The following is a 13,227-nucleotide window of genomic DNA, read 5'->3' as shown; positions in this document are numbered from 1 at the left end:
AGCGTTTACAAAATAGGGGGTATTTTTATGGCATGTTATGGCATTTTTATTAATATTTTTTTTACTAGTAATGGCGGCGATCAGCGTTTTTTTTTGGTACTGCGACATTATGGCGGACACTTTGGACACTTTTGACACATTTTTGGGACCATTGGCATTTTTATAGCGATCAGTGCTATAAAAATGCATTGGATTACTATAAAAATGCCACTGGCAGTGAAGGGGTTAACACTAGGGGGCGGGGAAGGGGTTAAGTATGTTCCCTGGGTGTGTTTACACACACAGCTCCTGGTCCCCGCTCTGTAACGAGCAATCGCGTGTGCCCGGCGGCGATCGCGCCCGCCGGGCACGCGCACAGGAGTCGGGGGCGCGAGAGCCGATGTATAGCTACGTGCTCTTGCGCAGGGGAGCCGACCTGCTGCCGTAAAACGACGGCGGCTGGTCAGGAACCAGTTAAACAACAAGAAAGACGGCTAGAGAGTGATGGGAAACAAAATAAAAATTAGGATAGCGAGATAAAAGGGAAAGAATGGAGAACAAAGAGAAAAAGTGGTACATCCTAAGATGTAGCATAATGGGATTTAATACTGTATGAGTGGAAGGGCCTCAGGGAGTGCTAAATGGGTGCCGACAACACACGCTACAAAATAATTTTACTGTTAGGGGTCCCCACAACTTGGGAAATGTTATCAAGGGGTCACGGCACTAGAAGGTTGAGAACCACTGCCTTAAAACAATCGGGGTGATTTATTAAAACTGGAGCACTCAGAATCTGGTGCAGCTGTGCATTGTAGCCAATCAGCTTCCATTTCAGCCCCAGAAGAAGTTACCCCCTTCCTGACCGGAGCACTTTCTTTGATTCGGCACTGCGTCACTTTAACTGACAATTGCGCGGTCGTTGGACATCACATCTAAACATAATTAACGTCCTTTTTCCCCCACAAATAGAGCTATCTTTTGGTGGTATTTGATCACCTCTGAGGTTTTAATTTTTTGCGCTATAAACAAAAATAGAGCAACAGTTTTGGAAAAAATATATATATTTTTAACTTTTCTTTCTCAGGCCTCGTACACACGACCGAGTTTCTCGGCAAAAACCAGCAAGAACCTTGCTGGGAGATATTTTTTTGCAGAGGAAACCGGTCGTGTGTACATTTTCGTCGAGGAAACTGTCGAGAACCTTGTCGAGCCAAAAAGAGAGCAAGTTCTCTATTTCCTCGACGGGAGTCTGATTTGGCTCGTCGAGATCCTCCATGGGCTGGTTTTCGACGAGAAACTCGAACGTCTGTATTAGGGTTGTCCCGATACCATTTTTTTTAGGACCGAGTACAAGTACCGATACTTTTTTTCATGTACTCGCTGATACCGAATACCGATACTTTTTTTAAATGTGTCCCCAAATGCAACCATGTCCCCCCACATATGCAGCCATGTCCCCCACATATTGCAGCCATGTCCCCCACATATTGCAGCCATGTCCCCCCACATATTGCAGCCATGTCCCCCCACATATTGCAGCCATGTCCCCCCACATATTGCAGCCATGTCCCCCCATATATCCAGCCATGTCCCCCCACATATTGCAGCCATGTCCCCCCATATATCCAGCCATGTCCCCCACATATGCAGCTATGTCCCCCCATATATCCAGCCATGTCCCCCCATATATCCAGCCATGTCCCCCCATATATCCAGCCATGTCCCCCACATATATCCATCCATGTCCCCCACATATATCCATCCATGTCCCCCACATATATCCAGCCATGTCCCCCCATATATCCAGCCATGTCCCCCACATATATCCAGACATGTCCTCCACATATATCCAGCCACGTCCCCCCCATATATCCAGCCATGTCCCCCATATATGCAGCCATGTCCCCCATACCTAGATGATGCCGCTGCTGCCGCGTTAATCAGTGTGCGGGGAACATTACAGCTTTCGTTTGAATAGCTGTGTTCCCCGCCGCGCCGTGTATAGACACTCCCCCCTGCTCGGGATTGGACAGATCACCTGTGTGTGTCTAAATTAGGCGCGCTCCCGCGCCGGACCTACTGCGCATGCTCCCTTTTGAATTTCCCGCCGTGCTTTGCACGAAGTGACGTCATTTTTTCGAACGGCGACGTGCGTAGCGTACTTCCGTATTCCCGGACGTCTTACGCAAGAAGGAAACATTTTTACATTTCGACGCGGGAACGACGGCCATACTTTATACAGCACATACGTGTGCTGTGTAAAGTTAGGGCACTTAAAACGACGACTAACTTTGCGACGGGAAACTAGACTAGCAGCGACGTAGCAAATGCGAAAAACCGTTGTGGATCACCGTAACTACTAATTTGCATACCCGATGCTGGTTTACGACATGAACTCCCTCCAGCGGCGGCCGCGGTACTGCATCCTAAGATCCGACAGTGTAAAACAATTACACCTGTCGGATCTTAGGGATATCTATGCGTAACTGATTCTATGAATCAGCCGCATAGATACTCTGAGAGATACGACGGAGTATCTGAGATACGACGGAGTATCTCGGCTGTGAATCTGGCCCAATATACATTTAACCCCTTTCTTAACCCTTTCTTCCATAGGTGTAGTTCCCTCCTACTTCCGTACTCCCCTACCCTGAAGCCGTTGTCACATTCTCTATCCAGTTTGCCCATACCTTTCCGTATTTCTCCCCGTTACCTCTATTACAATATGTCTGCTTATACAGTGACAAGTTGCTATTTACCACTTAAGACCCGGACCTTTATGCAGGTAAAGGACCTGGCCAGTTTTTGTGATTCGGCACTGCGTCGCTTTAACTGACAATTGCGCGGTCGTGTGATGTGGCTCCCAAACAAAATACTTATTTTCCCACAAATTGAGCTTTCTTTTGGTGGTATTTGATCACCTCTGCGGTTTTTATTTTTTGCGCTATAAACAAAAATAGAGCGACAATTTTGAAAAAAATTCAATATTTTTTACTTTTTGCTATAATAAATATCCCCCAAAAAGATATAAAAACACTTTTTTTTTCCCCTCAGTTTAGGCCGATACGTATTCTTCTACCTATTTTTGGTTAAAAAAAATCACAATAAGCTTTTACAAAATAGGAGATAGTTTTATTACATTTTTATAAAAAAACTAATGGCGGCGATTAGCATTTTTTTTTGTGACTGCAACATTATGGCGGACACATCGGACAATTTTGACACATTTTTGGGACCATTGTCATTTTCACAGCAAAAAATGCAATAAAAATGCACTGATTACTGTGAAAATGACAATTGCAGTTTGGGAGTTAACCACTAGGGGGCGCTGTAGGGGTTATGTGCGAACCTCATATGTTTTTCTATGTGTAGGGGGGCGGGGCTGGACGTGTGACGTCATTGATCGCGTTTCCCTATATTAGGGAACACACGATCAATGAAGCTGCCACTGTGAAAAACGGGGAAGCTGTGTTTACACATAGCTCTCCCCGTTCTTCAGCTCCAGAGCCCGATTGTGGGACTCCAGCGGCGATCGTGTCCTCGGGTCCCACGTCCGCGGTCACGGAGCTTTGTACCAGCGTGCGCCCGTGACCCACGGCTGGGCACTTAAAGAGGACGTACAGGCACGTGCTTGTGCCCAGCCGTGCCATTCTGCCGACGTTTATCTGCAGTAGGCGGTCCTTAAGTGGTTAACCAAATTTTTACATTGCGCCAACGAGGGAGCTTCTACCCTCTTTCAGTTTATTACTATTGCCTTTCTTGCATAGAAGAGCAACAGGCCCACCTGTGTTCTTCTTTCTATAGGGGCCATGTTTTCCTCTACCAGTCCCAATAGGCAGACCTCTGCCTCTAAAATCGAGCTGAACTGACGTCACTTTATTGATTACTCTCAAGACCTCTCTCCAGAATAGCACTATCTTCGGACAGGACCAGAATATATGAATAACATTTCCTGGGGTACCTGCACATCTCCAACAGTTTTGAGAATTTGATGGAAATATTTTGAACATTTTATACAGTGTGTAATAACTCCTATGTGTTATTTTAAATTGTATTCATTTGTCTCGAAGTGAGACTGGAATCTGGAATGGAAATTTATATCTTTCCCCAATTTTCTACCGATAGTTTTGGGACATCTCTCATCCAACCTTCACATAGTTTATTCATATCTGACACTTCTGTCTCTAGTAAATAGGTATATAAAATGGAAATCATCCATTTTTTCCTTCTCTCAGCAGCATCTCCAGCAGACTGCCCAGAATGAAAGAACCCCCAAGATAGGGGCCTCCTCAGGCTAAGCTTAACCCCTTCAATACCGGGCACTTTTGACCCTTCCTGCCCAGGACAATTTTCAGCTTTCAGCGCTGTCGCACTTTGAATGACAATTGCGCGGTCACGCAACACTATAAACAAACCAATTTTTTATCATTTTCTTTCCACATATAGAGCTTTCTTTTTGTGGTATTTGATCACCACTGTGTTTTTTCAATGCTAAAATAAAAAAGACTGTCATTTTTAAAATGATGTTTTCTCCTTCACTGAAGGGCACTGATAAGGCAGCACTGATGGGCACTGATGAGGCAGCACTGATGGGCACTGATGAGTTGGCACTGATATGTAGAATTGACGGGCACTGATATGCAGCACGTATGGGCATTGACAGGCGGCACTGATGGGCACTAATAGTTGGCACTGATGGGCAGCACTAATGATGAGGTACTGACAGGTGTTACTGCTGGGCACTGATTAGCACTGTGATGGGCACTGATTGGCACTGTGGTGAGCTCTGATTGCCACTGTGGTGGGCACTAAGAGATTTTATTCACTGACTGGCAGCTATTGGGCACTGATTGGCAGATCTTATGGGGACTGTGCTGATAATCAATGTGCTGATTATCAGCACAGACCCTCCCCCCTCTGACAGGGAGAGCCACCGATCGGCTCCCGCTGTAAGCGCGAAACGAGGAATGCTGTTTACCAGCACTTCCTGGTTCACGCAATGATCAGCTGTGATTGGTCACAGCTGGTCACAGCTGGTCATGTGGTAAGAAGCTTTTTTTATTACAAACTGACCACACTAAGCAGGAGAGCACACTGTGGTCAGTTCTGTAGCTAGGCTGGGAACTCAGTCTCCTCTCCTCCAATGATCAGACTTGTCCTGACATGACCCCCGCTGCACAGTATTTCACTGGCAAGCTCAGTGTGCTGCTGCTTCTCCTCTTATGCAGCTGAGAGCAGAGAGAATGTAATCATTTATAAAAAAGGAAAAATATTGATTATACATTTTTATGTCTATACAAAAATGTTCTGCTTTTCATTTCTATTTTAAACGGAGGGTTGTTTTACAAGGTGATTGTTTATAATCATCTTAAAGTGGAGTTCTATCCATTTAAAAGTCAGCAGCTACAAAATTTGTGGCTGCTGACTTTTAATAAATCAGGCACTCACCCGTCCAGAAAACAAAGCCCTGCTCCTCTCCCCTCCTCTCAGAGGCACTCTGCATTCTGACTGTGGGTGCCCGGCTGTGGCTTCACAGCCGGACGCGCACTGCACATGCGCAAGCCATGCTGTGAATGGCCGAGCAATCTTCTGGGACCGTGACATGTTCCAGAAGATTGCACGGAAGGAGGGGGAGCTGTATTCCTCTAAAAATAGGGTATCTGCTCCCCACCCCCCCAAAAAATGACATGCCAAATGTGGCATATCAGGGAGCCATCTTCACTTTAAGGTGTAATTTTTAGGTGGAACTCTGCTTTAAAGCTATCCAGGAAATCCTGCTGAAGTACTCCAGACTATGTATGGACTCTCCAGCCCCCTTCTGGACAACCTCTCAAGGGGATTGGCTGCCCCCCCCATAAATATTCAAGATGCTCTTCTATTCTCCCCCCCCCTTTGCACTTCTAGAATCCTCCAGAAGGCAGGGGAGCAATCAGACCAGCAACCAGTGTAACACTGAGCAGACTAGAATAATCAACCTCTGAGACCAGCAACCAGTGTAACACTGAGCAGACTAGAACAATAAACCCCTGAGACCAGCAACCAGTGTAACACTGAGCAGACTAGAACAATCAACCCCCGAGACCAGAAACCAGTGCAACACTGAGCAGACTAGAACAATCAACCCCTGAGACCAGCAGCCAGTGTAACACTGAGCAGACTAGAATAATCAACCCCCGAGATCAGCAACCAGTGTAACACTGAGCGGGCTAGAACAATCAACCCCTGAGACCAGCAACCAGTGTAACACTGAGCAGGCTAGAACAGTCAAACCCCTGAGACCAGCAATCAGTGTAACACTGAGCAGGCTAGAACAATCAACCCCGAGACCAGCAACCAGTGTAACACTGAGCAGGCTCGAACAATCAATCCCCGAGACCAGCAACCAGTGTAACACTGATCAGGCTAGAACAATCAACCCAGTAGACCAGCAACCAGTGTAACAATGAGCAGGCTAGAACAATCAACCCCGAGACCAGCAACCAGTGTAACACTGAGCAGACTAGAACAATCAACCATAAGACCAGTAACCAGTGTAACACTGAGCAGACTACAACAATAAACCATAAGACTAGCAACCAGTGTAATGCCGTGTACACACAATCGTTTTTCGGCATGAAAAAAAACAACGTTTTTAAAAACGTCATTTAAAATGATGGTGTGTGGGCTTCACATTGTTTTTCGGATTCTGAAAAACAACAAAAAAAAAAATCGAACATGCTGCATTTTTTAACGTTGTTTTTAAAAATGTTGTTTTTCGGGTTGTAAAAAATGATCGTGTGTAGGCTAAAACGACGTTTTAAACCCGCGCATGCCCAGAAGCAAGTTATGAGACGGGAGCGCTCGTTCTGGTAAAACTACCATTCATAATGGAGTAAGCACATTCATCACGCTGTAACAGACAGAAAAGCGCGAATCGTCTTTTACTAACAAGGAATCAGCAAAACTTCCCCTTTAGAGTGCCGTCGTACGTGTTGTACGTCACCGCGCTTTGTTCATAATTTTTCAAAAACGATGGTGTGTGGGCAACATCGTTTTTAATGATGAAGTTGGAAAAACTTTGTTTTTTTCATGCCGAAAAACGATCGTGTGTACGCGGCATAACATTGAGCAGGCTAGAACAATCAACCCCCGAGAATAGCAACCAGTGTAACACTGAACAGGCTAGAACAATCAACCCCTGCTCCATTGATTACAGGAGCTAAACTAAATGTACCTAGCAACCTGCTCTGACTAGGAGGGTACTACACAGGAAATGTGTCATTGGCAGGATCGCCAAGTGAAAATAAAGGGGGAAAAATGAAAATAAGGAAAACAAAATCAGCCACCACACCTGAGGACTGGTAAGCTGCAGCGTATCCCATTTTTTCCTTTGAGATTAGATACCGTTTATTAATTGTAGTCATAAAATTATCTTCCCTCTGGCACTGAGTCAATCACCATTTGAGATTGAGTCCCCCAATGGTTTGGTGGTAATGGTCAACCAAAAGCTGAGGGGAAGTGGGGTGGTAAAAGGCCAACATCTCTACATTTAAGGTTGGGGTGACCCCTTAATGATGTTCAGAAATATACAAAACTACAGGCAGGCTTGCTTTATAGAAAAGCGCTACTTAATCCCACCCCAATTCAGGTTACAATATATTCTGCCCTGATTTCTTTAATCATTTCCGATAGCACGGAAGAGTCATTTACCTTTGCACTGATATTTTAAATAGCTGTTCAAACTTTCTAAATAAAAACACTTCTGAGATTTTATTAAACTGCAGTGTTACCTTGCCAACGCAGATACGGGTGCCCCCCGAGGGCGAACAGACTGCTTCCCGCGACCACCTGGGACTTCTGCATTTTCCGATCCGCCATTCAGGTAAGTGAGTTCCTGCAGCTGTGCCTGTCTAATTTCATCATTGTAGTCCTGCATGTGAAAGAGAACATACACTAATGAGCCGGTACTACAGAGCCAAACCGTGAGCAGCAGAACAGAACGCAAGGCAACAATCCTAAACTTAGGATCTCAGTTATATACTGTACAGCACATGCCCTTCCATTACTTCAGTAGTACCCCGTTCAACATTCCTTCCCCACAAGTTAGCAGCAGCACATCTCTATAGAACACCTCCCTCCTATGATGATGAGGAGAGGGGGGTGTCCAGTAATCCAGCAGTGGAGGACTCAGACAGGGCTGACAACACAGCTTGGTATTTCAGTGTAGCAGAGGCACTGTGTTGTCAGCTCCAACAGACATTAACCACTTGCTTTCTGGGCACATACACCCCCTTCCTGCCCAGGCGAAGTTTCAGCTTACGACACTGCGTCGCTTTAACTGACAATTGCGCGGTCATTCGACGTGGCTCCCAAAACACAATTGACGTCCTTTTTTCCCCACAAATAGAACTTTCTTTTGGTGGTATTTGATCACCTCTGCAGTTTTAATTGTTTGTGCTATAAACAAAAAAAGAGCGACAATTTTGAAAAAAACACAATATTTTTTTACTTTTTGCTATAATAAATATCCAATTTTTTTTAAAAAAAAAACTATTTTATTTCTCAGTTTAGGCCGATATGTATTCTTCTACATATTTTTGGTAAAAAAAAAAAAAAAAAATCGCAATAAGCGTATAGTGACTGGTTTGTGCAAAACAAAATAGGGGACATAATTATGATTTATTTTTTATTTATTTTTTCTTACTAGTAATGGCGGCGATCTGAGATTTGTATTGGGACTGCGACATTATGGCGGACACATCGGACACTTTTGACACATTTTTGGGACCATTCACATTCATACAGCGATCAGTGCTATAAATATGCACGGATTACTGTATAAATGTGACTGGCAGGGAAGGGGTTAACACTAGGGGGCGAGGAAGGGGTTAAATGTGTGCCCTGCATAGTGTTTCTAACTGTGGGGGAAGGGGACTGACTGGGGGAGGTGACCGATCGGTGTCCCTATGTACAAGGGACACAGCCTAGGTTTCCTCTCCCTGCCAGGACGTCGATCTCTGCGTTTACACACAGAGATCCACGGTCCTGCTCAGTTACTGGGCACACGCATCGGGTTCCCAGTAACGCGGCGCGTGTGGGTGGCTCTGAAAAACGAGGACGTCATATGACGTCCTCTCAGAACAAGAGAGCTATCGTGCCGCGAGCCGGTAGGGAGGAGGTTAAAGGGGTTGTAAAGGTATGTGTTTTTTCACCTTAATGCATCCTATATAATTCATATAGGTCTAATTTTCAGGATAGGTCTTATTTTCAGGGAATACGAAGTAATAAAAAGATTTACATACAGTAGAGGAAATAGGACCTCCTTCCTCCTTGTTTAGAACCAATGTGCTTTCCACACTCTGCTTGGCCACACTGCTCATTTTAAGATATTCTGAGAATAATTACCTTGATATCTTTTAGTTTTAGTCAACACTGTACCCTCAATATAATACTTTATCAGCGTACTTTATCCTTCTTTTTCCCTAAGTGCATTATTTTGTATTTAGGTATTCTGAACTTTCAGAGATGTACTTTTACCACTTAAGGACCGCCTCCTGCACATTTATGTTGCCAGAATGGCATTGCTGGGCACAGGCACGTACCTGTACATTGCCTTTAAGAGCCCAGCCGTGGGTCGCGCGCCACCCGGTCCGAAGCTTCGTGACCCGCGGACCCGATCACCGCCGTTGTCCCGCAATCGGTCACAGGAGCTGAAGAATGGGGAGAGGTGTGTGTAAACACAGCTTTCCCGTTCTTCACTGTGGCAGTGACACTGATCGTCTGTTCCCTGATATAGGGAACGACGATCAGTGATGTCACACCTACAGCCACACCCCCTACAGTAAGAATCACTCCCTTAGGACACACTTAACCCCTTAGCTCCACCTAGTGGTTAACACCTTCACTGCCATTGACATTTTCACAGTAATTAGTGCATTTTTATAGCACTTTTCGCTGTGAAAATTACAACGTTAATGTCGCAGTCACGAAAAAAATCCCGATCTACGCCATTATTAGTAAAAAAAAATATATATATATTAATAAAAATGCCATAAAACTATCCCCTATTTTGTAAACGCTATAAATTTTGCGCAAACCAATCGATAAACGCATATTGTGATTTTTTTTACCAAAAATAGGTAGAAGAATACGTATCGGCCTAAACTGAGGAAAAAAATAGTTTTTTTAGATCTTTTTTGGGGGATATTTTTCTAGATTGTAAGCTCTAACAAGCAGGGCCCTTTGATCCCTCCTGTATTGAATTGTATTGTAACTGCACTGTCTTCCCTGATGTTGTAAAGCGCTGCGCAAACTGTTGGCACTATATAAATCCTGTATAATAATAATAATAATAATAATAATAATAATAATAATAATAATAATAGCAAAAAGTAAAAAATATTGCATTTTTTTCAAAATTGTGGCTCTATTTTTGTTTATAGCGCATAAAATAAAAACCGCAGAGGTGATCAAATACCACCAAAAGAAAGCTCTATTTGTGGGGAAAAAAAGGACGTCAATTTTGTTTGGGAGCCGCGTCGCACGACCGCGCAATTGTCATTTGAAGTGACGCAGTGCCGAATCGCAAAAAGGGGCAAGGTCCCTAACCTGCATAATGGTCCGGGTCTTAAGTGGTTAATATATTTTTTTTTCTACCTTTGTCTAGAAATGCACTTTAAAAGTAGAAGCCAGACAACAGAAAAATATTGCTGGTTTTCAAAAGAAACAGAGACAGCAGAGTTGTGAGTTACTGTTATTTCGCTATGATCTTGCCATTTGAGCCTTTAAGCACTGTTCTGCAGTATTTGATACATTCTATTAGAACAGCCACCTGCTGGCCCTAATAACCTGATCCCGCTCTGATTTATATGTTAAAATGAATGCTTGCTAAGGCAAAGAAGAAGAGCAGAAAAGATTTGTGGCATACTTTATACATTCCTAGCATTTCTACCCGAGTAAAAAGAAAAATTGAAAGTTTGTAGTTGATGGAAGGCATGTAATACAAAGTAATTAATACTGCAAATATTGACTGCCCTTCAAGAGGAACTAAAGGCAAACCATTTTGTTTTTGTTTCATTTTGAAACTAGTAAGGGAGTATAACCCCCCCCCCCCCTTTTTTTTTGCCATCTGTGTCCCATTGGGAAGATTTCCCTTCACTTCCTGTTTCATAGCCAAAACAGGAAGTAAGAGGAGCTCCATCCAAAATCAAGGATTTCCTGGTTCTCAATAGTAAAATTGTTCCCTTTATCCACTTCAGCCCCGGACCATATTGCTGCTTAATGACCAGGCGACTATTTGCTATTTGGCACAGCGTCGCTTTAACTGACAATTGCGCGGCCATGCGACGTGGCTCCCAAACAAAATTGATGTCCTTTTTTTCCCACAAATAGAGCTTTCTTTTGGTAGTATTTGATCACCTCTGCGGTTTAATTTTTTTGCGCTATAAACAAGAAATAGAGCAACAATTTTGAAAAAAATTCTATATTTTTAACTTTTTGCTATAATAAATATCCCCAAAAAACATATTATAATTTTTTTCCCTCAGTTTAGGCCGATACGTATTCTTCTACATATTTTTGGTAAAAAAATCCCAATAAGCGTTTATTGATTTGTGCAAAAGTTATAGGCCCGGATTCACATACCTTGGCGCATAGTTATGCCGGCGTAGCGTATCTAATATACGCTTTGCCGACGTAGCGCAGAGCGGCGAGCACAGTATTCACAAAGCACTTGCTCCCTAATCTACGCTGAGTTCCCCCGGCGTAACTCGTCGTAAGTGGCAGTGGGCGTGAGCCATGCTAATGAGGCGTGACCCCATGTAAATGATTTGCCGAGCACCATCAAGATACGAATAACGAACGGCGCATGCGCCGTCCCATGGACGCATGCGCTGTCCCATGGACGCTTCCCAGTGCGCATGCTCAGAATTACGTTGAAACTACTCCCTAAGATACGTCGAATCACTGCCTACGACGTGAACGTAACCTAAGCCCAGCCCTATTCACGTACTACTACGTAAACAACGTAAAATACGACGGCTGTTCCCTGGTCCATACCTTTGCATGAGCTGCGCCTCATAGATGGGGAATAACTTCACGCCGGACGTAAGCCTTATCTCCCTCATTTGCATATTTGCAATGAGGCGGCCAGCGTAAATATGCGCCCGCGATACGCCGGCGTAGGAAAGTTATGTCGGTCAGATGAAGCCTATTTTCAGGTGTATCTAGTTCTGTGGGCATGGTGCATAGATACGACGGCGCACATTTACACTTACGCGGCCTATCTCGAGATACGTCGGCGTAAGTTCTACGTGAATCTGGGCCATAGCGTCTACAAAATAGGGGATAGATTTATGGAATTTTAATAAAATAAAATGTAACTAGTAATGGCGGCGATCAGTGATTTTTATCATGACTGCGACATTATGTCGGACACTTCGGACACTTTTGACACCATTTTGGGACCATTGTCATTTTTACAATGATCAGTGCTATAAAAATGCACTGATTACTGTAAAAATAACACTGGCAGTAAAGGGGTTAACCACTAGGTGACGCTGAAGGGGGTTAAGTGTGCCCTAGGGAGTGATTCTTACTGTAGGGGGCGTGGCTACACGTGACACATCACTGATCATTGTTCCTGATGACAGGGAACACAATCAGTTACAGTGTCACTAGGCAGAACGGGGAGATGTTCTTCAGCTCTGTGTCTCGATCGCGGGACACCGGTGGCAATCGGGTTCGCGGTTCCCGTGGGCGCGGTCACGGAGCATGTTCTCTTTTTTTCTCGTCGAGACCTACAACAGTTTTCTCGACAAAAAGCATACACACGACCGTTTTCCTCGGCAAAAAAAGCTCTGCCACCAAGTTTTTTGATGGATTTTGTCGAGGAAAACGGTCGTGTGTACGAGGCCTCATCTGCAGACAGAAGATGTTACAGACAATGGTCAGTCCTGGTATTTACAGCGAAAGTATCAAGGGAGCTGGTAAAGCTAGCTGCAGATTTAAATAAAGGGGTTGGCACCGGAGAGGATGGCAGCAGTGGCAGACAGATCAACAAAGCGGAAAGTGGACCTTGCATTGATGAAGGAGGGCACATTGGGGGGTAAACCTGCCATAATGTGCAGCGTCTTTATAAATCCAAATGCCTTCATAAATCCAAATGGTTGATGAATTCTAAAAGAAAGCAACCAAGGAATGGCAAACCTAATTCTTCTTGCCGAGCCTTTATAAAAACGAGCCCCCTTTGCCCTTATCAGAGAGGTTATT

At 44.3% G+C, this 13,227-nt stretch overlaps 1 protein-coding gene across 4 annotated transcripts in view; it reads right to left on the bottom strand.

The window, feature by feature from the left end:
* KHDRBS3 (KH RNA binding domain containing, signal transduction associated 3) overlaps window positions 1-13,227 on the bottom strand; it is a 207,764-nt gene that overhangs the window by 77,093 nt on the left and 117,444 nt on the right. For all 4 annotated transcript variants that reach the window (XM_040355004.1, XM_040355003.1, XM_040355002.1 and 1 more), the window contains exon 6: window positions 7,749-7,888. In XM_040355004.1, the coding sequence (XP_040210938.1) occupies window positions 7,749-7,888 (140 nt within the window). The remainder of the gene's footprint in view (window positions 1-7,748; window positions 7,889-13,227) is intronic.

Source organism: Rana temporaria, chromosome 5 (assembly GCF_905171775.1).
Source record: "Rana temporaria chromosome 5, aRanTem1.1, whole genome shotgun sequence".
NCBI classification, from domain to species: domain Eukaryota; kingdom Metazoa; phylum Chordata; class Amphibia; order Anura; family Ranidae; genus Rana; species Rana temporaria.
Note: the sequence above shows the minus strand (reverse complement) of the source record. Positions and strands in the feature narration are given on the sequence as shown.